At 41.6% G+C, this 23,873-nt stretch overlaps 1 protein-coding gene across 1 annotated transcript in view; it reads right to left on the reverse strand.

Moving 5' to 3' along the window:
• LOC125452094 (corticotropin-releasing factor receptor 2) overlaps positions 1-23,873 on the reverse strand; it is a 228,547-nt gene that overhangs the window by 172,088 nt on the left and 32,586 nt on the right. The window contains exon 2 of the mRNA XM_048530088.2: positions 21,679-21,763. Within this exon, the coding sequence (XP_048386045.1) occupies positions 21,679-21,763 (85 nt within the window). The remainder of the gene's footprint in view (positions 1-21,678; positions 21,764-23,873) is intronic.

Consider the following 23,873-nt stretch of genomic DNA (forward strand, 5'->3'; position numbering starts at 1 on the left):
CTTTGAAGAATATAGATATGATACACTTGTGAGACAAGCTGGCGCCTGGTGTCTTTTGGTTGAAAAACTGCCCAGCATTAACATTGAGACAACAAAGTGTGGTGGAGCTGATTAACGCACTCGACCCTGTCTTCCGCATTTCCCGCAACACATCCCTCACACTCCGTCCCTGCAATAACCACCAAAAGACAATCCCCCTCGTCCTCACACACCACCCCACCAACTTCCGGATACAACGCATCATCCTCTGACACTTGCACCATCTACAATCCGACCCCACCACCCAAGACATTTTTCCATCCTCACCCTTGACTGCCTTCCGGAGAGACCACTCTCTCCGTGACTCCCTTGTCCGCTCCACACTCCCCTCCATTCCCACCACACCCGGCACTTTCCCCTCCATCCACAGGAAGTGCTACACTTGCCCCCACACTACCTCCCTCACCCCCATCCCAGGCCCCAAGATGACTTTCCACATCTGCCAGTGTGGTATACTGCATCCGCTGTACCCGTTGTGGCTTCCTCTACATTGGGGAAACCAAGCGGAGGCTTGGGGACCGCTTTGCAGAACACCTATGCTCGGCTCACACTAAACAACTGCACCTCCCAGTCGCGAACCATTTCAACTCCCCCTCCCATTCCACAGACGACATGTCCATCCTGGGCCTCCTGCAGTGCCACAATGATGCCACCCGAAGGTTGCAGGAACAGCAACTCATATTCTGCTTGGGAACCCTGCAGCCCAATGGTATGAATGTGGATTTCACAAGCTTCAAAATCTCCCCTCCCCCCACTTCATCCCAAAACCAGCCCAACCCGTCCCCGCCTCCCTAACCTGTTCTTCCTCTCACCCATCCCTTCCTCCCACCCCAAGCCACACCTCCATCTCCTACCTACTAACCTCATCCCACCTCCTTGATCTGTCCGTCTTCCCTGGGCTGACCTATCCCCTCCTTACCTCCCCACCTACACTCACGTCTACAGGCTCCATCCCCGTCTCTTTAACTTGTCTGTCTCCTCTCCACCTATCTTCTCCTCTATCCATCTTTCATCCACCTCCCCCTCTCTCCCTATTTATTTCAGAATCTACTCTCCGCCCCCTTTTCTGATGAAGGGTCTAGGCCCGAAACGTCAGCTTTTGTGCTCCTAAGATGCTGCTTGGCCTGTTGTGTTCATCAAGCTCCATACTTTGAGGTCTTTGGATTCTCCAGCATCTGCAGTTCCCATTATGTCTGATATAGCATTAACATTGAGATTTGTTGTAAGTTGCAGCTTTCTGACAGAACTGAGAGAAGAGAGCAGTTCGGAGTCTCATACTCTCGAAAATATGCATGCAAGTCAAATCATTCTCTCTCTCTCTTTCCCCTTCCGTCAGTAGAAAAAGATATGAACAGCTATCACATTGAAGATCAATTCAGGGCCAATTGAGAAACAATATCAGGTCATCAAAAACTAAGGCAAACTGAGAAAGTCATCTCATTTCCACTTATGGTTTGGACTCTTGATCCAAAGACTTTTTCCCTTTTACCTATATCTCATGACATCCTGAAAACTTTATGCCTCACTTGTCTCATCTGTCCAATTTGTAAAGTATACAGGTTTGCATATTAAAGGTGCATAGTTTGAGTTTACATATTAACAATTAATAATCCATTTTGCCATATGTTAAAGGATAAGTGTCAAAATAAGGATCCTTTTGGTACCCTGTCTGGTAATGAAACCTGATTTAAGTTTATTTTATCTTAAATAGTGGTCACACTCAGACATTACCCATCGTAGCAATTGAGTCGGTCATATTTCAAATTTGTGATAGCTTGTGGAACAGTGGAGCATGATTTTGAACATCGTTATCAGGTTTAAGACTGAGATGAGGAGAAAATTCTTCAGTTACTAGTCTTTGGGATTCTCTTCCTCAGAAGCAAAGAAGATATTCAAGGTTAGGTAATGAAGAATTTTCATCTCCATGAGGATTAAAGATAACAGGGCTAAGCAAGAAAGTGAAGTTAAGGTAGCAAGTTAGATTAGCCATGATTTTATTGAGTTGCAGAGCAGACACAATGGTGAAATAACAGCTCTACTCTTACTTCTTATCTTGTTAAGATCTTGTAATTAGATACATCCAAAAATTGTACCTGTCCTGAAATAGCTTGGCTAGATGCTAATGAGTTTCAGTTTCTTACAGTGCTGTGATTATTTTTCCAGCCTTTGGATTCATCACTTGGCATTGCCAAGAGGACCGGAAATGAAAAAGTGCAAGCTTTATTACTGACTATAGCATCTCATTCAATGCAAGCAAAGAACAGCTGAGATCCTTGATTGGATCCCTAATACATTGCTGCAATTGGAGCTGAGCTATCCTGCCTAAGACGGATCCAGGCTTGATCTTCTGTTTATGTTAAGTTAACATATCACACAAAAGGCCGACGCAAAAAAAAATTAGCATCAGCCGGAAATGCAGGCATAAGGGAGTGAAAAACCATTCAGAGGTTATTATTGCTGTCCTCTGATAAACACATAGAGGAGTGGATTTAAGATAACAAAGTCTAGGGTCTAGATTCGAAATGTCAGCTTTTCTGCTCCTAGGATGCTGCTTGGCCTGCTGTGTTCATCCAGCTCTCCACTTTGTTATCTCGGATTCTCCAGCATCTGCAGTTCCTTTTGTGTCTGAGGAATGGTTTCTTTTTATTTATTCATAGGATGAGGGCATCACTGGCTAGGCCATCATTTATTGTCCATCCCTGATTCCCCAAAGGACAGTTGGGAGGCAAATACATTGCAATAGATCTGGAGTTACATGTAGGCCAGACCAGGTGAGGATGGCAGATTTCCTTCTCTAAAGGATGTTAGTGAACCAGACGAGCTTTTGAAATGACAATTGTTTCACTGTCATCAGTAAATTCTAAACTTCAGAGTTTTGTTTGAAATTTGAAATCCACCCTGTACCTTGCCAGGATTCAAGCCCAAATCCTCAGAACATTACTTGAATTTCTGCACTAATAGTCCAGCGATAATACCACTCGGCCATTCGCTCCCCTCACAGCAGCATTACTGGATCATGACTGAAGACAAGGATACTAAGGTGGGTCACCAATCAGATATTATTTAAAAATTTGAAATTTTGGGAGTTTTCAACTGAATGGCTCAAATTCATTCCCTAAGATGAATGATAATTATGCCAACTTTTCCTTTAGTATATTAGATTAGATTAGATTAGATTCCCTACAGTGTGGAAACAGGCGCTTTGGCCCAACAAGTCCACATTGCCCCTTGAAACATCCCACCCAGACCCATCCCCCTATAACCCACACACCCCTGAACACTGTGGGCAATTTAGCATGGCCAATCCACTTAACCTGCACATCTTTGGACTGTGGGAGGAAACCGGAGCACCTGGAGGAAACCCACGCAGACACCGGGAGAATTTGTAAACTTCACACAGACAGTCACCCAAGGCAAGAATCGAACCCAGATCCCTGGTGCTGTGAGGCTGCAGTGGTAACCACTGAGCCACCGTGCCACCCCTTTTTGATTCATGGAGGCAGTTAAAAATCACAATTAAAAAAAACTGTTGTGAAAATAAAAAAAATCAATTTACGTGGAAAAACATTTCAGAGTTGATCCAATTTTGCTCCGCTTAAACCCATAGCATAAATGACATAGCTGTATACAATATAGATTCCCTATAAACCGGGCAATGGTGTTTTGTGTTAAATTATTCATTGTTATTAACTGGATATTTGAAATTTAAACAGATCAATTTTTAAAAAAATGCAATTTACAGAGCAGTGGTAAACAGAAACACAACAAATTAAACTTAGGGCAGCTAATTGATTTACTGGCTAAGTTCTGGATCTTGTTCATGGTAAGCCAATACCATGGGAGCACAGTGGCCCAGGGGTTAGCACTTCTACCTCACAGTGAAGGGACCCAGGTTTGATTCCACCCTCAGGTGATTGTCCGTTCGGAGTTTGCACATTCTCTCCATGGGCGGTCTATTTTCCTCCCATAGTCCAAGCCTGTGCAGGTTAACTGGATTGGCCATGCTAAATTGCTGATAGTGTCCAGGGATGTGCTGGCTTGGTGGATTAGCTATGGGATTGCAAGTTAATAGGGAGGGTCAGTGTGAAATCAATGGGCTGGTGGACCTGCTTTCAAACTGTAGAGATTTTATGAATACAATGTTCTGATTTGTAACAATGGGGTGATATTAACCAAGAGTGATGCTGAAGATATGACAAGGGTATTTGCTATTCATAAGATATATGAGAAAATATATGTCATTGCTGAAAAAAGGATATGAGAAAAAAACATGGATTTCTTAAAATAAATATTTCTCTTTCTTAACTCACATTGTTAGACCTTGTACATATAGTTGACTGCAGAATCACAGTGTTTTATTGAGCAGGAGGAGGCTATTTGTCATATTGTGCTAGTGTAAACTCTTTGCTTTAGCAATCTCACACTACTTGCACTCTCCTTGCCTTCTCTCTGTTGCCCCGTATCTTCATCCGATTGTAATGGTTACTTTGGAGATCTTTATCTCAATGGGACTGGAACACAAACTAGAAGAAGTTATTATACAGTTAATATAGAACGTTTGTCAGATGCCATCGGCTGTATTCATCCAGTTTTATGAACTGCACTTTGGAAACAGCAGATTACAAAGTCACCAGAATGACTCTAGTAACTGGGGGATGAGGGTTAAATGATAAGGGCTAGCAGCTTGGTTTGTTATATTTCTTTGAACATAAAATATTCAAGGGTGAGCTGATCAAGTTTAAAATGTTAAAAAGATTTACAAGGTTTTTATGAGAAATAACTTTTTCTGGAGGAGAAATCAAGAACAAAGAGAACTAAATTTAAAAAGAGACTTAAAAAGGAAGCTTAAAATTAAAGCTCACCCATTCAGCAGCAAAATCAGAAGTGGATTTAGATTTTAAATTTAGATTTTATTGCCATATGTACTTGAGCGCAGAATACAGTGAAAACTTAGGGTACAAAGTAGTAAGAGAAACAGAATTAAAATGTTGAACATTACTTCATAGAATAAAATAGAAAAATAAAGAAATAAGGTAATAATAATTTTTTCACTGGAGATTCTGAAATGATTGGACTATTCAATATGGAGCTAGATTTTTGTTTGTGCTAAACATTTGGAGCAAGGGCAAATGGAATTAGGGGTGCAACTCAGTCATAATTTAATTGAATGTCACACCAAGCTTCTTATTGCAAGTTGCTGAATGTACTCCTCGTGTGCATATGAATCACAAAACAAAAAGAGTGCACAAATAGACCTTGCAAAAACTAAAAATAATAATCTATAACTTATTTTAGTGTGTTCAGATATAAAGATCTGTCCAAGTACATTAATGAAGTATCTTTGTTGTGCAGACAATGATGGTGGGAGTTCTGTGATGGTAATGAGATAAATGATTAGTTAGCCTGTTTTTTTTGCGATAATGGTTGAGGAAAACATATTGGCCGGGGCATGATGGAAAGCCTCATGCTGTTCTTCGTGTTATAACATGGTAATTATTATATACTGAATTGTTATGTAACTCATGATTAGGTTATGATGTAAGTATTTGACAAAGTTTTCAATGACATGTATGCTGGATTACACACGGGACTTGCTATTGTTTTCAGTCTGAAGTCTTCATTCAACTCATGCCCTGTATGTAATATTAACCAAATATACACACATATACAGAGCTGCATATGGGTGTTCATTATACACACGTCATAGGTACTCACAATGAGGGCAGCAGAGCCTGCTGAAACGTGATATTTGAAAATAAGAACACCATGTGACACAGAAATGGAACACTGGGATCTTGAAATATAATCACTGAGTTCTATGAAAACTTGAAGTGTGTTTCCAGAATTCTGGAATTCCAGGGTCTGCAAATAAATTAACTAAATAAGGGACTGGCACCCATACTTACCAACAGATTGATTATAGGTGAGTAGCTTGGAACTAAGAACATAGCTTGTCAGTTTTGTACGAGAAATCAGCAGCACAAGCTGCATCAAGACCTTCAATAGAGACTCAAAATGAGATTTAACGCGTATATTAAAGTTCCCAGAGTATGTTGAAGGCACATAATCATAGTCAATCATCTTTACTTTTCTCAGGTAGCAGTGCAGATCATTGCACTTACATATTGGACTGGTATTCAAATTCAATTTAGACAAATAAGGTGCGAGTCCCCATTGCTTGTTTGAAATTTCGATGTAGCAGTTTCAAACTGCAATACAAAGCCAAATCTAATTTACTGTCAGTGATAATGGGAACTGCAGATGCTGGAGAATCCAAGATAATAAAATGTGAGGCTGGATGAACACAGCAGGCCCAGCAGCATCTCAGGAGCACAAAAGCTGACGTTTCGGGCCTAGACCCTTCATCAGAGAGGGGGATGGGGTGAGGGTTCTGGAATAAATAGGGAGTGAGGGGGAGGCGGACCGAAGATGGAGAGAAAAGAAGATAGGTGGAGAGGCTTCAGGACATGGTCGAGCAGTTTCAAGGCCGAAGAGATTACAAGAGAGTTGCAATGGGAGAGAGATTCCTTCAGGTTGGTCCGGAGGGAGGAGGGTAACTTCTTCAGGTTAGGCATCCCTGGAAGAGGCTTCGCAGTGAGGTTAAAATTGTATCAGTGATAATGGGAACTGCAGATGCTGGAGAATTTACTGTCTGTCTGGTCACAAGAGTGAATTGTAAAAATATCAGACTGATCATATTGCAACACAAAAACAGAAATTTCTGGAAAAGCTCAGCAGGTCTAGTAGCATCTGTGCAGAGAAACCAGAGTTAATGTTTCAGATTGAGTGGCCTTTCCTCAATTCTGAGGAACTTCCTCAGTTCTTGACCCAAAACGTTAACTCTGATTCCTCTCCACAGATGCTGCCAGACCTGCTGAGTTTTTCCAGCAACTTCTGTTTTTGTTTCTGATTTATACCATCTGCAGTTCTTTCAGTTTTGATCCTATTATGAGGCTGGAATAAACAAATTTTGACTTTGGGACTAGTCTTGCTACACTTGGTTTGTTCTGTTCACTAGCAAAATGTTTTCTCATCTTGCTGGGTGCGCAACTAAAACTGAAACAAGTATCAATACTAAAATTGGATTAAACAGTGAACACATTCAAAGTTATGTTGCTGGAAATAAATCAGTGTATAATCAACGTTCCATTCTAACCAATAGTTAGCTGAGGTATGAAGGTGCTGGCAATAGCCAGAAAGCAACCTGAGAAAGCAAACCTTTTTAAGTGTAAACCTGAACCTCTTTATTGTTTTTCTTTGTTGGAATGTGTGACTCACATCTACTTTGAAGTATCGTAAGATAAATATAGCTCTCAAATGGGTTCACCCAATAAGACACTGATGGCCCACAAAATCCAGGATAGAATGTTAAGGTAAAATTCTCAGGCTTAATATGTAATCAATATAGAATATCATCTGTCTCTATTTGAGAGGGTTATAAATCTATTTCAATTTACCATTACTACACAAAGGCCCATTTACGTTGGCAAACAGAATCCACATTTGATTGTTATTAATACTTGTTTTTCATTTTCTTATTAAAACATTAACTTGCATTCCAGAATCTCTGCCATATGCTCTGCAACATCCATAAATAACACCAGATACTTGTAGCAGCTTGCTTTAACTACCAAATAAGGCATAGCCTAAAGTTACAAAAGGGGAAGATAAGTGTATGGGTGTGTCTTTCTTTTAAAGTCCTCCCCTGGAGCTTCACATGAAAAATTACATTAAAAACAGGGGGCAGGAAGAGTGGAGTAAAAAGGGAACTTCATGAAACAGTGAGTGAGAAATTGATCTTTCAGTGACAAGGTACAAATTCGATGAAACAGAACAGATGGTCCTTCTGGTTAGCTTGTGACAACATAAAAAGAATGTTGAAGTAGCTCTGATGAAGGGTCTAGGCCCGAAACGTCAGCTTTTGTGCTCCTGAGATGCTGCTTGGCCTGCTGTGTTCATCCAGGTCCACACCTTGTTATCTATAAAAAGAATGTTGCTAGTTTTTCACAATTTGACAATCTCACTTAGTGAGCTCACAGGTGACTTGTGTTGGAAATGTATTGATAAAATGTCACACTGATGCACTTGTGGGTATGCTTGTGAGTTTGTCACTGAGGCATGTTGCAATAGGAAAAGAAGCTTTACTTCCCTATTAGTTGATTTAGATCTGACTGAGGATGCTTTATACTGTCACTGATTGCTTACTATAGGAAGCCTTTCATTTTTTAATCATTAACATTTTTTCGTTTTGACGAACATATAATGTATTAGTTAATGATACGTTGAGATTCACTGTGTTTTCTCACCACAATTTACTGCTGTCTCTCAAGTATTGCTGATGGCAGGTTTTATAGATAATACATTAATCAAGTGACAATATCATTCACAATTTGACTCAAGAGTGTATTACAAGTTAATGACAGGAATGAACAAAGAAGACATTCAGTCTACCCAGAGATAACTGTCAGCCTTGGCTCAGTGGCAGAACACTGTCATCTGAAGTAGAATGCTGTCGTTCACCCACCAGCCTAGAAATCCCGTGTCACTCTACTCTGTTATCCTGGCCAACATGTACCTTTTATGCATCATCATGAAAATGGATAATCAGGTAATTATTTCATTTTTCTTTGCTATTCACCAACTGGCAGCTGTTTTCCAACATTACAATGATTAAATCAAAGTCAGCAGAGTCTCACTTGCTGATGAGAGAAAGATAACTAGTGGTCGTTCAGCTTGAGGTTAGCCATGCCTCAGGTGAGGGGAGAGGTTGAGAAGGAGGAACCTTCATAGTAACCTCAGTTGTTACAGGAAATGAACCCACAGGAGGAGTGGAGAAAGAAGGGAACTTTTTGAAATAGAAGGTGAGACGTTGATCTTTCATGACAAGGTCATATTTTCAAATCGACATTATTGGCAATTTCTTGCATTGCAGACCAACTATCCAGTCAAATGAGCTTAAAAGAAAGCAATTATTACAGCCATGATTATAGTACAAAAACCTTTTGGTTCCTATATACAATTTGTGACATCCCAAGATCCTGAAAAGTGCAAGTTCTTTCACATAAACACAGAATAAATGCAGCTTATCCAACAAAATGTCTGTTTTATTAAAATATGTCAGAGCTTTTTCCACCTCTCCCCTACCCAAACTCTGTAAAGAAACCACCTTGACCAGGATCAAAGATTTATTTTATACAAGTAATCTTCAATCAAATGGATTAGCATATACTTTAAGCACGAGAAGCAGTTTTAGTCTCCATGTTATTAAAAGGATATAGACTCTGGGGGAAGATGCAAAGAATTTATACGAATAAAGTTATGTGAGAAACAGCAAATCTAATGGCCTTCAGTATAAGACTGTCACCAGGAGATCAAATAAAGAAAGCAGGAGACATCTTTGCAATGTACGTGGAACATGCGATCGCAGGGAATAGTGGGAAAAATAGTTGAGGAGAATTTTAAAGGAGGTGAGATGAACCATGAGGGAGAAGGGAACAAAGGGTGAAGCTGATAGAGTTCGATTAGGAAAAATGAGAGGAACAAGATATAGAACATGGAACAGTACAACACAGTACAGGCCCCTTGCCCACAATGTGGTGCCGAATCCTACTAAGATCAATCTACCCGGCATACCCTACATTTTACTATCCTCCATGTGCTTATCCAAGAGTCACTTAAAAGTCTCTAAAGTATCTGACTCCACTACCACTGCTGGCAGTGCATTCCACACACCCACCACTCTGTGTAAAGAACCTACCTCTGACATCTCCCCTATACCTCTCTCCAATCACCTTAAAATTACACCCTCTCGTAACAGTCATTTCCGCTCTGGGAAAAAGTATATGGCTATCCACTCTATCTATGCCTCACATTATCTTGTACACCTCTTTCAAGTCACCTCTCATCCTTCTTTGCTCCAATGGCAAAAGCCCTAGCTCCCTCAACCTTTCCTCATAAATCCTACCCTCCAGCCCAGGCAGCATCCTGGTAAATCTCCTCTGCAGCCTCTCTAAAGCTTCTGCATCTTTGCTATAATGGCGTGACCACACCTGAACACAATATTCCAAGTGTGGTATAACCAGAGTTTTATAGAGCTGCAACATAGCGTCACAGCGCTTATACTCAATATCCCTGCCAATGAACACACCATACGACTTCTTTACACCCCTATCAATTTAGGTAGCAACTTTGAGGGATCTATGGATGTGGATGCCAAGATCCCTCTGTTCCTCCACACTGACAAGAATCTTGCCATTAACCCTGTATTCTGCAAACAAATTTGACCACCCCCCCTCCAAAATGAATCACTTCACACTTTTTTGGGTTGCCACTTCTTTGCCCAGCCTTGCGTCCTGTCAATGTCCCATTGCAACCTACAACGGCCCTCCACGCTGTCCACAATTCTACCACCCTTCATGCCATCAGCAAACTTACTAACCCACATTTCCACTTCCACCTCTAAGTCATTTATAAAGATCACCAAGAGCATAGGTCCCAGAACAGATCCCTGCTGAACATCACTGGTCACCAAGCGCCTGGCTGAATACTTTCCATCTACTACCACCCTCTGTCTTCTATCGTACAGCCAGTTTTGTATCCAGACAGCCAAATTTCCCTGAATCATATGCCTCCTTACTTTCTGAATGAGCCTACCATGTGGAACCTTATCAAATGCCTTGTTAAAATCCATATACACCACATCCACTGCTATGCCTTCATCAATGTGTTTTGCCACATCCTCAAAAAATTCAGTAAGGCTTGTGAGGCATGACCTGCCCCTCACAAAGCCATGCTGACTATTTCTAATCGAACTGTGCTTTTCCAAATAATCGTAAGTGCTATCTCTCAGAATCCTGTCCAATAATTTGCCCACCACAGAAGTAAGACTGGCCGGTCTGTAATTCCCAGGATTATCCCTATTCCCTTTCTTGAACAAGGGAATGATATTTGCCACCCTCTAATCTTCTGGTACTACTCCAGTGGACAATGACGATGCAAAGACCATTGCAAAAGGGGCAGCAATCTCTTCCCTTGCTTCCCGTACTAATCCCGTACTGTCTGGCCCAGGGGACTTATCTGCCCTCATGTTTTTCACAATTTCTAGCACATCCTCCTTCCTAACATCAACCTGTTTGAGCATATCTGCCCGTTTCATGCTGTCCTCACAAATGTTAAGGTGCCTCTCACTGATGAATACTGAAGCAAAGTATTCATTATCTCCTCTGACTCTGTGCACAAGTTTCTTTCACTATCCCTGATTGGCCCTACCCTCAATCTGGCCATCCTCTTGTTCCTCACATAAGTATAGAATACCTTGGGGTTTTCCTTGATCCTACCCACCAAGGTTTTCTCATACCCACTTCTAGCTCTCCTCAGTCCATTCTTCAGTTCCTTCCTGGCTACCTTGTATACCTCTAGAGTCCTGTCCGATCCTTGCTTCCTCAAGCCTAAGTAAGCCTGCTTCTTCCCCTTGCATAGGTGTTCAACATGTCTTGTCATCCAAGGTTTCTTCACCTTACCATCATTTCCTTGCCTCAGTGGGACAAACCTATCCAGTACCTGTAGTAACTGCTCCCAAACAAGCTCCACATTTCTGTCGTGGACTTCCCTGAGAACATCTGATCTCAATTTATGCTCCGCAGTTCTTGCCTAATAGCATTGTAATTCCCCTCCCCCAATTAAACACTTTTCCATACTGTCTTATATGGGCCAAATAATCTGTAATTGTACAGTATATTCTATGAAATTCTTTATAACCTGCAAACCTTATCCTAGTGCAATGGCTTAGTTTGAAGTAATACTCCAGATTTTTACTTCCCATACCATTTACTGCCTCATACACTACTTGTCATTCCTCTGTTGCCTCCTCTCAAAACTGAAAAAATTGCGTTTTTCTAGTCTTTCCTCTCAGGTCATTTAGTTTTCTTTCCTGAAGTTTTATAATAACTGAAAATTTCACCCTAAAGGAAACTTGGAGATCCTATTCTCCAAACTATCACTGACCTTATTCATTTTTTTCTGAATATAGCTTCACAACTTTGATTCACCCTGGAAGTCCATGTATATCAAATGACTTCAGGTATATGCAATCCCACAAAAGCATGCAGCCAGGCAAAATGTAGTGAACAGGTTTTTGCTTAGCAAATCAAAAAGATGTCCATTGTTAGACAAGTGCTTTTGGTGTTCAAATTTTAACATGCCAGCTACACCCATTTTGTGTGTTTGTGTGTCAAGTGGTAAGATAGAGAAACAACATGGACAAATAATTTATAAATGCTGTTATTGTATTGATTTCTTTGTTGGTCTCTCCTTCAAAATATATGAGAAGTGGATTGAATAGTTGTGAGCTGATGCAAGAGTTTTGGTTTGGCAATAGTCAAGGACAAGCTGCCATCACCAAATACAGAAGAGATCAACAGCATACTGAGAGTGGGCAACAGAACTGCTATTAGTCACAAACTGTGGATATTGCAAGTTAAAGTTTAAATCTGGCATGGAGGTGACTGGGGTTAAAGAGTATTTTATCTGGGCAGTAGTTAATACTGGTGTCAGAGGGTATTTGATTTTTGATGCGGTGAATAGCTGCTGTCGAGTAGATTGTAAGCAGCATGGGGCTATCACATAACTTTGCTTGACTTATGAAAATACAAACAAGGAACACGAGCAGGCTACAACCCTTTCAGCCTGCCTTGCCATTTCAATAATATCAACGGCATGGGTTCAATTCCTTCACTGGCGGGAATTAACATGAAGCACTCCTTCTCAACTTCTTTCCTCATCTGATGTGGTGACCCTCAGATTAAACTACCACCACTCATCTCTGTCTCCATTGAGAGAACAGCCCTATGGTCTGGTAGGGCTGAGGTCTCTTTAATAAGGAACCTATTTACTCCTGCCTCAAAAATATTTAATGATACTACATCCGCTGCCGATTGAGGAAGGGAATTCCAAAGACTCATAGCCTTCTGAGGAAAATAAAAATGTTCCTTCATCCTGCTTTAAATGAGTGCCCTCATATTTTTACACAAGTTCTAGACTTTCCCATACACCCAGTAAAGTTGCCTCAGGATTTTATGTGTTTCAATTAAGTCATCTCTGCCTCTTCGAAACTCGCAAGGATACAGGGATAGCTTGTTTAACTTTTCCCCATAAAGCAATCTGCTCATTCTAGGTATTAGCCTAGTTAAGCTTCTTCAAACTGTTTCCAATTTATTAACATCCTTTGTAAGTAAGTACAGTGGTAGCTACTGTACACAGTATTGCAGATGCAGTCTCACCAGTGCCCTGTATAATTGAAGAATAACCTCCCAACACTTGCATTCAGTTCCCCTTGTGATAAACCATTCCATTCTATTAGCCTTCCTGACTACTTGTTATACCTACATACTAACCTTGCACTAAGGCACCCAGATATCTCTGCATCTTAGAGCTCTGCAACCTCTCACCATCTAGGAAATAAGCGTCCTTTTTATGTTCTCTGCCAAAATGGACAGTTTTCCAATTGTACATTTCCTCACCTACTTAATCTATATCCCTTTGTAGGCTCCTTATGTCCTCTTCATGAATCACTTTTTGTTATTGGCAAATTTAGCTACTGTACTGTCAGTCTCTTCATTCAAATCATTGATATAAATTATAATGAGTTGAGGCACCAGCACCCGATACTGTAGCACACCACTTGTGACATCTGGTGGCGCGAACAATACCCACTTACTCCTGCTGTAACTCATCCCTCACACCCCCTCCCTGCAATAACAACCAAAACAGAAACCCCCTCATCCTCATGTACCACCCTACCAACCTCCGGATCCAACGCATCATCCTCCGACACTTCCACCATCTGCAATCCGACTCCACCACCAAAGAGATTTTTCCCTCCCCACCCTTGTCTGCCTTCCGGAGAGACCACTCTCTCTGTGACTCCCTTGTCCACTCCACACTTCCCTCCAGCCCCATCACACCCGGCACTTTCCCCTGCAACTGCAGGAAGTGTTACACCTGCCCCCATACCTACCCCCTCACCCCCATCCCAGGCCCCAAGAAGACCTTCCACATCAAGTAGATGTTCTCCTGCACATCTGTTAATGTGGTATACTGTATCCACTGTTGCTGAAGTGGCCTCCTCCACACTGGCAAAACCAAGCGGTGGCTTGGAGACCATCTTGTGGAGCACCTTTGCTTGGTTCGCAACAAATACCTCCCAGTTGCGAACCATTTCAACTCCCCCTCCATTCCTCAGACGACATGTCCATCCTGGGTCTCCTGCAGCGCCATAATGATGTCACCCAAAGGTTGCAGGAACAGCAACTCATATTCCGCTTGGAAACCCTGCAAACGGTATCAATGTGGAATCCACAAGCTTCAAAATCTACCCTCCCCCAACTGCGTCCCAAAACCAGCCCAGCTTGTCCCGGTCTCCCTAACCTGTCCTTCCTCCCACCTCAAGCCCCACGCCCATCTCCTACCTGCTAGCACCATCCTGCCCCCTTGTCCTGTCCGTCCTCCCTGGACTGACCTATCCCCTCCCCATCTACACTCAACTTTACTGACTCCATCCCTGCCTCTTTGACCTGTCTGTCTCCTCTCCACCTATCTTCTCCTCTTTCCATCTTCTATCTGCCTCCCCCTCTCCTCCTATTCATTTCAGAACCCCCTTCCCCTCCCCCATTTCTGAAGAAGGGTCTGGGCCCAAAACTGCTCCTCTGATGCTGCTTGGCCTGCTGTGTTCATCCATCTCTACTCCACTTATTCCTGCTGCCTGCTTCATGTTTGCCAGCCAATGTTCTATTCATGCCAACATGTTACTCCTTATGCAAAGAGCTTTTATTTTCTGCAATAGCTTTTGATATGGCACATTATCCAATGCCTTTGGACATCTAAATACTATATATCCACTGGTTCGTCTTCATATACTGCACAAGTTACTTCTTCAAAGAACTCCAATAAATCTTCATCATATGATTTCCCCTTGACTAGACCATGTTGGCTTGAACTAATCCAAATGCTCTGTTATAATGCTTTCAATAATAATTCAACAAGAGCCCAAGGTTTTCAAGGTAGTATACTGGCATAAATAGAGAATTGACTAATGGCCAGAAAACTGCAAGGAGGGATAAAATGTTCTTTTTAAGGTTAGCAACTCGTGAGTAACGAGGTTCCACATGGATCAGTGTTGGGACCGCAACTGTTTACAACATATAATAACGACTTGGAGGAAGGAAACGAATGTAGTGTAGTCAAATGTATAGATGGTAAAAATGGGGCAGGTTGTGAAAGGAATACAGTTTACGGCGAGATAGTGATAGATTAATTAAGTGGTAAAAAATTAGCAGATGGAGGATAATGTGGGGAAATGTGAAGTTGTTTATTTTGGAGGGACAACAAAAACAATTGAGATATATGTGATTCTTAAGGAGTTAACAGTGTAAACTTTGAGAGGATGTTTCCCTCACAAGAGAATCTCGGCTCACAGCGCATAGTCAATTTGAGACTGAGATGAAGAGGAATTTCTTCTCTCAGAATATTGCGAGCCTTTGGAACTCCTTGCCACACAGAGCTGTGGGACAGAGCCCTTGCGTATGTTTAAGATTGGGCAAGGTTGATTCTTAATCCGTGGGGGAATCAAGGATTATTGGGAAAGGGCAGGAAAGTGGACATGAAGAATGTTGAATCAGTCATGATCTGATTGAAGATATGGCTTGAGGGGCTGAATGGCCTACTCCTGTTCCTATTTCTTATGGTCTAGCTTCTAACTCCGCTATGACAGATATTAGTCCACCTGGTGTGTGTTTTCCCAATTTCTACCTTTCATCATTTTGAATTAAAGGAATTACATTAGCTTTTTTCCAATCTAAAAAGAAAACACCCCTAAATCTAATGAGTCTAAATTGATTTACTTTGGGTTTTTAATGTGTCTGTTTCAAATATCACACCGAAGTTGGTTGCAGTTGTATCATTATGAAGCAGGGTTGCGACAAAGCTTCCTGCACAACCAAAATTTTTGAGCACAAACCATGGAGTTATGTGATTTACAAAATCAATGCTTTGGTCAGTTCAAGAAATCCAAAAGCAATGGCAGTGATTGTCAAAAAAATTCTCCAAAAGTCACAAGAATTCTGGTAAGCAAAGCAGTTGTCATTACTACATTTTTGTACTACAGTGAGACTTGGGCCAAAGGATCTTACGTCAACACATTAGAGCACTAGTGAAATTCCCTGTGGAATACTGATGAATGAGGGAGGGGGGGGAGAGGAGGTGTGGGGAAGATGTGTTTGTTGGTGGTAGGCTACCGCAGGTGGCGGAAATGGCACTCTCACCATCTGTTCCATTCCCCCTTCCTCTCCCTTTGTCAACACTTTCAAATCCATCATTTTTATGCCTCCTTCAGTTCCAAGGAACAGCCATATTGAATTTGAGATGTTAATTCTGTTTCTGTCTCCATAGATGCTGCCAGACCTGCTGAGTTTCTCCAGCACTTTCTGTTTTCATTTCAGATCTCCAGTGACAACAGTATTTTGTTTTTATTGTGAGATTAGCCTTGATTTGCGACTGAAGGTTGGAGATGTTCATTGTTTTCAGTAGCCTGGTGATGGGGTTTATTCTGAAGTTAATTTCTCCTGGTACATTATTTTACAGTGGAGGTGAGAGGGTCCTTAAAGTGGAGGCAGTGCACCTGAAACTCCACCTATTCTTAATGGGATGATCCTGAATGAATGGATGGTGTGGATCATTATGTTGCATTTTTCTTTCAGTTCTGGCTACCTCTGCGCAATGGATGTTTGGAGTTCCTGCAGGTAAAGGTCATCCACCTTATTTGGCTTAGTGCAGCCAGTAATATGACTGCACCAAGTATTAAGGACAATGTTCAATTTATTTCCTTGGGTGCACATTCCTCTCCAGGGCAAGCATATCCTGTGCAGCAAAAACTCAGATTGCCAGAGCTGACGCCCTAATAAGTATTTGGACCAGAGCCCCATTTTGAGTTTGCCAGATTACAAAGGATGTTACTCCGTGATCCAATTTCAGTTTTTATCTTGATTATGTGGTCCTCATTCCATAGAGTGCAACCTTGTGTTGCATCAAGACAGGGTCTTTTCCTGTACTATTCTTCATGCCATTCCCAGCTGGTCACTCTGTTCTTAAAGAGGAGCCTAGAGATCTGTAGCTTATTCAGGTTGGACCTGCCTCCACGACACTTTCAGGTAACAGATGCCAGACCTGGGCAAGCATATGGACGTACATGGAATAGTGTAGGTTATTTGGGCTTGAGATCAGTATGACAGGTCGGCACAACATCGAGGGCTGAAGGGCCTGTACTGTGCTGTAATGTTCTATGTTCTATGTTCTATGTTTTAACCGTTTTGCTGTGTGAAAATGTATAAGGAGGTGACCAGACCTGAACACAATATTCCAAGTGTGGTCTAACCAGAAATTTATAGAGCTGCAGTATAACCTCAGAGCTCTTAAACTCAATTCCCCTGCTAATGAATGAAAGCCGAATGGTAAGGTCCTGGGGTGTGTTGACATTGGTTTGACCAGATTTCCAACATTGCATTCAATTCTGGTTTCCCTGCGATAGGAAGGAAGTTGCAAAACTTGTAAGGGCTCAGAAAAGAATTACAAGGATGTTACCAGGGTTGGAAGGGTTGAGTTATATGGAGAGGCTGTTTTATCTGGAGTGTCAGAGGCTGAGGGTTGACCTTTTATAGAAGCTTATAAAATCATGAGGGGTATGGAAAGAGTGAACAGCCAAGGTCTTTTCCCCAGGGTAATGGAGTCCAGAACTAGACAGCATAGTTTTTGTGTGAGAGGGGAAAGATTTAAAAGGGACCTGTGGAGCAACATTTTCATGCAGAGGTTGGTGAGTGTATGGAATGATTTACCAGAGGAAGCGGTACAATTACAACATTTAAAAGGCATCTGGTTGGGTATATGAATAGAAAGGGTTTAGAGGGATATGAACCAAATGCTGGCAAATGGATCTCGATTAATTTAGGATACCTAGTCAGTATGGGTAAGTTGGACTGAAGGGTCTGTTTTCATGCTGTATATCTCTATGGCCATCTGACTCTATGCTGAGGAGCACAAGGATCCATTATATACAGGAATCAGTGGGCATTAAAATGGGCAGATCGTTCATTGTGAGGGGGCTGTAGAGAGAGACATTAACATTGATGCTAATATTCTTCCCTGTAGGATCTTTTTTATTGATTGTGCACGTGCAAGAATAAAGCTGAGAATTTTCAAAACAAAAGCATTGTAGGGCAACTCCCTTCCTCATGGCAATATGGGCCTACCTACAACACATGGACTGCAGCAGTTCAAGAAGGCAGCTCACTATTTGTTTAGGGTAATAAAATGTGAGGCTGGATGAACACAGCAGGCCAAGCAGCATCTCAGGAGCACAAAAGCTGACGTTTCGGGCCTAGACCCTTCATCAGAGAGGGGGATGGGGAGAGGGAACTGGAATAAATAGGAAGAGACGGGGAGGCGGACCGAAGATGGAGAGAAAAGAAAATAGGTGGAGAGAGTATAGGTGGGGAGGTAGGGAGGGGATAGGTCAGTCCAGGGAAGTCGGACAGGTCAAGGAGGTGGGATGAAGTTAGTAGGTAGGAGATGGAGGTGTGGCTTGGGGTGGGAGGAAGGGATGGGTGAGAGGAAGAACCGGTTAGGGAGGCAGAGACAGGTTGGACTGGTTTTGGGATGCAGTGGGTGGGGGGGAAGAGCTGGGCTGGTTGTGTGGTGCAGTGGGGGGAGGGGATGAACTGGGCTGGTTTAGGGATGCAGTAGGGGAAGGGGAGATTTTGAAACTGGTGAAGTCCACATTGATACCATATGGCTGCAAGGTTTTAACCTCACTATTTGTTTAGCTGCTGCCAACTTTTCTGCTGTTTGTTTGTAATTGCTAATGCGGTTCTCATCTGCTGTTAGTGCTTCAAAAGGATTTGTAATAGGCACTTCTCTGTATTTCCCATTTGGCTCCTCGGCTTTATTGGATACTTCCAGGTTTTTGCTTATACAGTATCTGCAGGGTACATTCATTTCAGCAGCATTTACAGGGGCTTAAGGAGATTAAAATTCCACAAGGTGATCACAATGTTGTAGCTGTATCCTTTATGGCTGTATCCAATTAAAGCTCTCAATCTATCTTCTTAACACCAAATGAAGATTAACCAAAGTGATATTTAAGCATATAATGCACTAATTTTAATTTTGGTAGTGCAGTGTTAGGATGCAATATGAAACTTTTTTTTCACATTGATTGGTAATAGTGATGCTGACGAATGTCGGACTTATTTGAACACACCATCCCAATGACCTCTGGTAGACGAGTCAAAAACTTTAGGGTCGTGTATAAGGAATACTGATCAACTTCTGTATAGGCTTAAACTAACTGATGGTGCTTATTAACCTCATAATGTTCTCTTCGCTATTAAGGTTACAAGAGGTAACATATTGGTCAGCATTGTTGTTAGTGTGGTCAGCTGTGTAAATAAATATAGAATTGAGTGGCTTCTCCACGATTCATGTGAATAGCTCCAGGGATGAGGAACTTCAGTTATGAAGATGGATTGGAGAGGTTATGATTGTTTTCCTTGGAATAAAGATTTAGAGTGAATCTGATGGAGGTTTTCAAAATCATAAGGGATCTGCACAGCATCTCAGGAGTAAATATTTCTACCCAGAAAAGGATCAACAAAGGATAGGCACAGATTTAAAGTACTTGGTAATGAAGTGAAAACACTATGAGAAAAAAATCGCACAGCAAGTGGTTAAGGTCTGGAATCTGCTGCCTGAGAGGGTTGTAGAGACAGGTTCGAGGGAAGCATTCAAGAGGGAATTAGGCAATATCTGAGAAGGAAGAATGTGCAGGAGGATTCTTGTGCAAGGTGGGAGAATGGTATTGTTCATTCAGAGATCTGAGGCAGACACACAAATGGACTCCTGCACTATAACAATATTTTGTTATTTTTTTCAAGGGATATGGGCAGCACTGGCTGTGCCAGCATTTACTGCTCATGGTGGTGAGCTGCCTTCTTGAGCTGCTGCAATCCATGTGTTGCAGGTAGAGCCCTAATGCCATGATGGAGGGAGTTTCAGGATTTTGACCCAACACGGAAAGAACAGTGATATATTTTCAGGACAGGATGAGTGGTTTGGAGGGTGCCTTGCAGGTGACAGTGTTCCCATGTATCAGCTGCACTTGACCTTCTAGGTGGAAGAAGTTGTGGGTATGGAAGGAGCTCCTTTAAGGATCTTCTGGTAAATTTCTGCAGTGCATCTTGTAAAAGCATACACTGCTGCTTCTGAGTGATGAAGGATGTGAAGGTTTGAGGATGTTGTGCCAATCAAACGGATGGTGTCAAGCTTCTTTTGTGTTGTTGGAACTGCAAGCATCCGAGCAAGTGGAAAGTATTCCATCACATGCCCAACTTGTGCCTTGTGGATGATGGACAGGCTTTGGGGTACCCAGAGATAAGTTACTCACTGCAAGATTCCTAGCCTCTGACCTGCTATTGTGGCCATAGGAATTATGTGGCCAGTTCAATTCTGTTTCTGGTCAATGGTAACCCCCAGGTTGCTGATACTCAATGGGATACTCAGTGTTGGGTATGCCATTGAATTATCAAGGGACGTTGGTTAGGTTTTCTCTTGTTGGAGATGGTCACTGCCTGGCATTTGTGTGGTATGAATGTTAATTGCCACTTGTCAGCCCAAGCTTGGAAATTTATTGAATTCAAATGCCTCCAACTGGCATGGTCAAATTTAAACCTGAGTCCCTAGAACATTATCTGGGTCTGTGGATTAACAGTCTAGTGATAATATCACTATGCTATCGTGTCCCCTTTAATAGTAACCGGCAGACCTTGCAATTGGTGTGGGCTGCATTAGTACCTGAAGAATCATTGGTAAACATCCCCACTTCCAACCTGATTCTGTGATTCTGTATGCAAAAGTGATTGACATTCAATTGAATTGCACTGCGAGAATCATTTGTTGTTTTCTACACACACTCTGGTGAAAGAGAAAGCCTGCAAAGTTCTAAACTAACTGGCGCTAAAATATATATGGCAATTCATTTACTGTACAAAGTTACTGCATATTCACCTTATCTAAGTCTGTGGCTAATGAATGATATATTTTGAACAATGCTGAATTGAAAGAATATTTCCTACTGCAAATCAGGAGGGTTAATTCTCTGTAAAGCCAGCTCATGGGCTCTGTTACTGAAATTTCTGACTCGGACCAATTAGAGGTGATCTTAAGCTATCAACTCATTCCACAAACTGGAAACACGTCGACATTTGATTGCTGTACTCACAGCTGAGAGATTACTCATTGGCAGATTTACACTGGGACAATTTGACTGCTAACTACAATGCAAATTAAATAACATTGCTCATTTAAATGAACTTGTCAAATGCCATTTGTTGGAAGTAATTCTCACTCGCTTCTTAGATAAAAGGCACAACTTATTCTGATCATATTTTACTTAAAGATCCGTGCACTTAAATGGGACCTTCTTTTATTCTTTCTTGTTTTATTTCTCAATCTTAACAGATCGTAGATTCAACATCCATAACACAAAGCAAGGGTTGTGCTAGCCCCCATAAATAATAATAATAATATAAAGTGTACCTGTAACATTATATAATGATGATAAGGCCTCACAGTACTGTTCTAGCAGAGCTGAAAGCAATGATGAAAAACAAGGCAAGATGATCTGTGAAAAGGGAATGAAAGAAATGGCTTACATCCAAATTTAGATAGAGAACATAATTACATGCCAGCAGGTAAAAAAGACATACAATTGCCTTTTTTTAAATTCATTCATGGGATGGGGGTGTCCCTGGCTAAGCCAGCATTTATTGAGCATCCCATGTGGCAGTTAACAGTTAATCACATTGTTATGGGAACAAAATCAAATTTGCTGGAAAAGCCCAGCAGGTCTGGCAGCATCTGTAAGCGATAAAACAGAGTTAATGTTTCAGGTCCGGTGACCCTTCCTCAGAACTGATTGTTGTCAGTCTGCAGTTACGTGTCATCCAGATCAGAAAAGGATAGCAGTTTCCTTCCCGTAAGGACATAACTGAACCAGATGGGTTTTTTTTCCCAAACAATTGACAATGGATTCATGAACGTCATTAGACTCCTAATTCCAGACTTCTGTTGAATCAAATACCACCATTTTCCATGGTGGAATTCAGAACTGGGTCTCCAGAACATTACCTGGGTCTCTGGATGAACAGTCAGCGATAATACCACTAGGCCATGATGTACCCTTTAACAGTGATGGTAGCACTTGTATTTACAAAGTGCCTTGCATAAACTCACAACATCTTAAAACAGTTTGCAACCATTGAAGTAATTTTGAAGTTCAGGAATGTATGTCAGCCATTTTGCACTGAGCAATGCCACACAAAATGAAATGTATTAGTGACAAAATGGTCAGGTTCTTAGTGATGGTGACAGAGGGTGACACACTGGTCAGGATCGGTGGGCTTGTCTGCTTTAGCCAAACAACAGAAGAGCACACTGCAGTACAGAGAAATCTTGGTGTCCTTGCATGAGGCACAAAATCATAGATTAGAATCCTTGTAGAGCAGAAAGAGGTCATTCGACCATCATGTCTGAACTGACCCTCTGAAGAGCATCCATCCTACCTCCTTAACTAACATAGCTAATACACCTAACCTGTACATGTTTGGACTGTGGGAGGTAACCCCCACAGACTTAGGAATGATGTGCGCACAGTCACCCAAGACTGGAACTGAATCAAGGTCCCTTGCATTGTGAGGCAGTGGTGTTAACTACTGTAGCACTGTGCAATTCTGTTTACATGCAATTATAGCAAGTATTTATTAAGGCAAGTGGACATTGGATAGGCTGTGTCTTTCTGTGGCTGTCCAGGATATAGGCAAGACCAAACCTAGAGTATTTTTTTACAGATTTGCTCTCCATAGTTAAGGAGTGATGTACTTGCATTAGAGAACTACAGAGAAGTTTCACTTGGTTGATTCCTGTGATGAAAGGAAGGGTTGAGAAGAATAGGCCAGTATTCAGTGGAGTTTTACACAATGGGAGATGATGTTATTGAAGTATTTAAGATTTTGAAGGGGCTCAGCAAAATAGAACTGTGAGTCACAATTTGAAGATAAAGTTCCATTTGAGACCAGGATGAATAGAAATTACTTCATTCAGAGGGTCATTAATCTTAGAAAATCTGTGTCCCGGAGAACAATGGAAGCTGGATTGTTGAATATTTTCAAGACTAAGACAAATTTTTGATGATCAATTAGTCAGGGATTAAGTCAGAAGTGAAACTGGAGTTAAGTCAGCTACGAATGGTAAAGCAAACTCTAGGAATTTAAATGGTCTCCTCCTGTTTCCTATGACCTTATGATCATATAGACTGGTATGTGGACTGGTTGTGTGTCTTGGAAGCTACCTCTCACCAAAGACAGACATAAACAGTGAAATGTATCATTATTTACAATGTACCTGCCCTGCCTTCAACTGCTGGAGAAGAAAAGTACTTAAGGATCAGAATCTCAAAACAGGACCAAGGTCATGGTTTACTGAGCAGCTGTGATCTCTGTGTTTCACTTAGAGACTCCTATAACTGACAGGAGACACCTCAAAGCATGGGAGAAATGCCACCAATGGTACCTTCATGAGATGATCCAAATCTAGCAGTGGTAAAGTGGTCCAAATGCAACACCTTCTTCCAAATGAACGTGCCCAGCCTTCAGACAATTATCAATAATTGCTGTGTTAAAGACTTGCCTTTCATATGCCTTGCACTGGACCAATGAAGTAATGTCTCCACTTGG

Source organism: Stegostoma tigrinum, chromosome 5, assembly GCF_030684315.1.
Source record: "Stegostoma tigrinum isolate sSteTig4 chromosome 5, sSteTig4.hap1, whole genome shotgun sequence".
NCBI classification, from domain to species: Eukaryota; Metazoa; Chordata; class Chondrichthyes; order Orectolobiformes; family Stegostomatidae; genus Stegostoma; species Stegostoma tigrinum.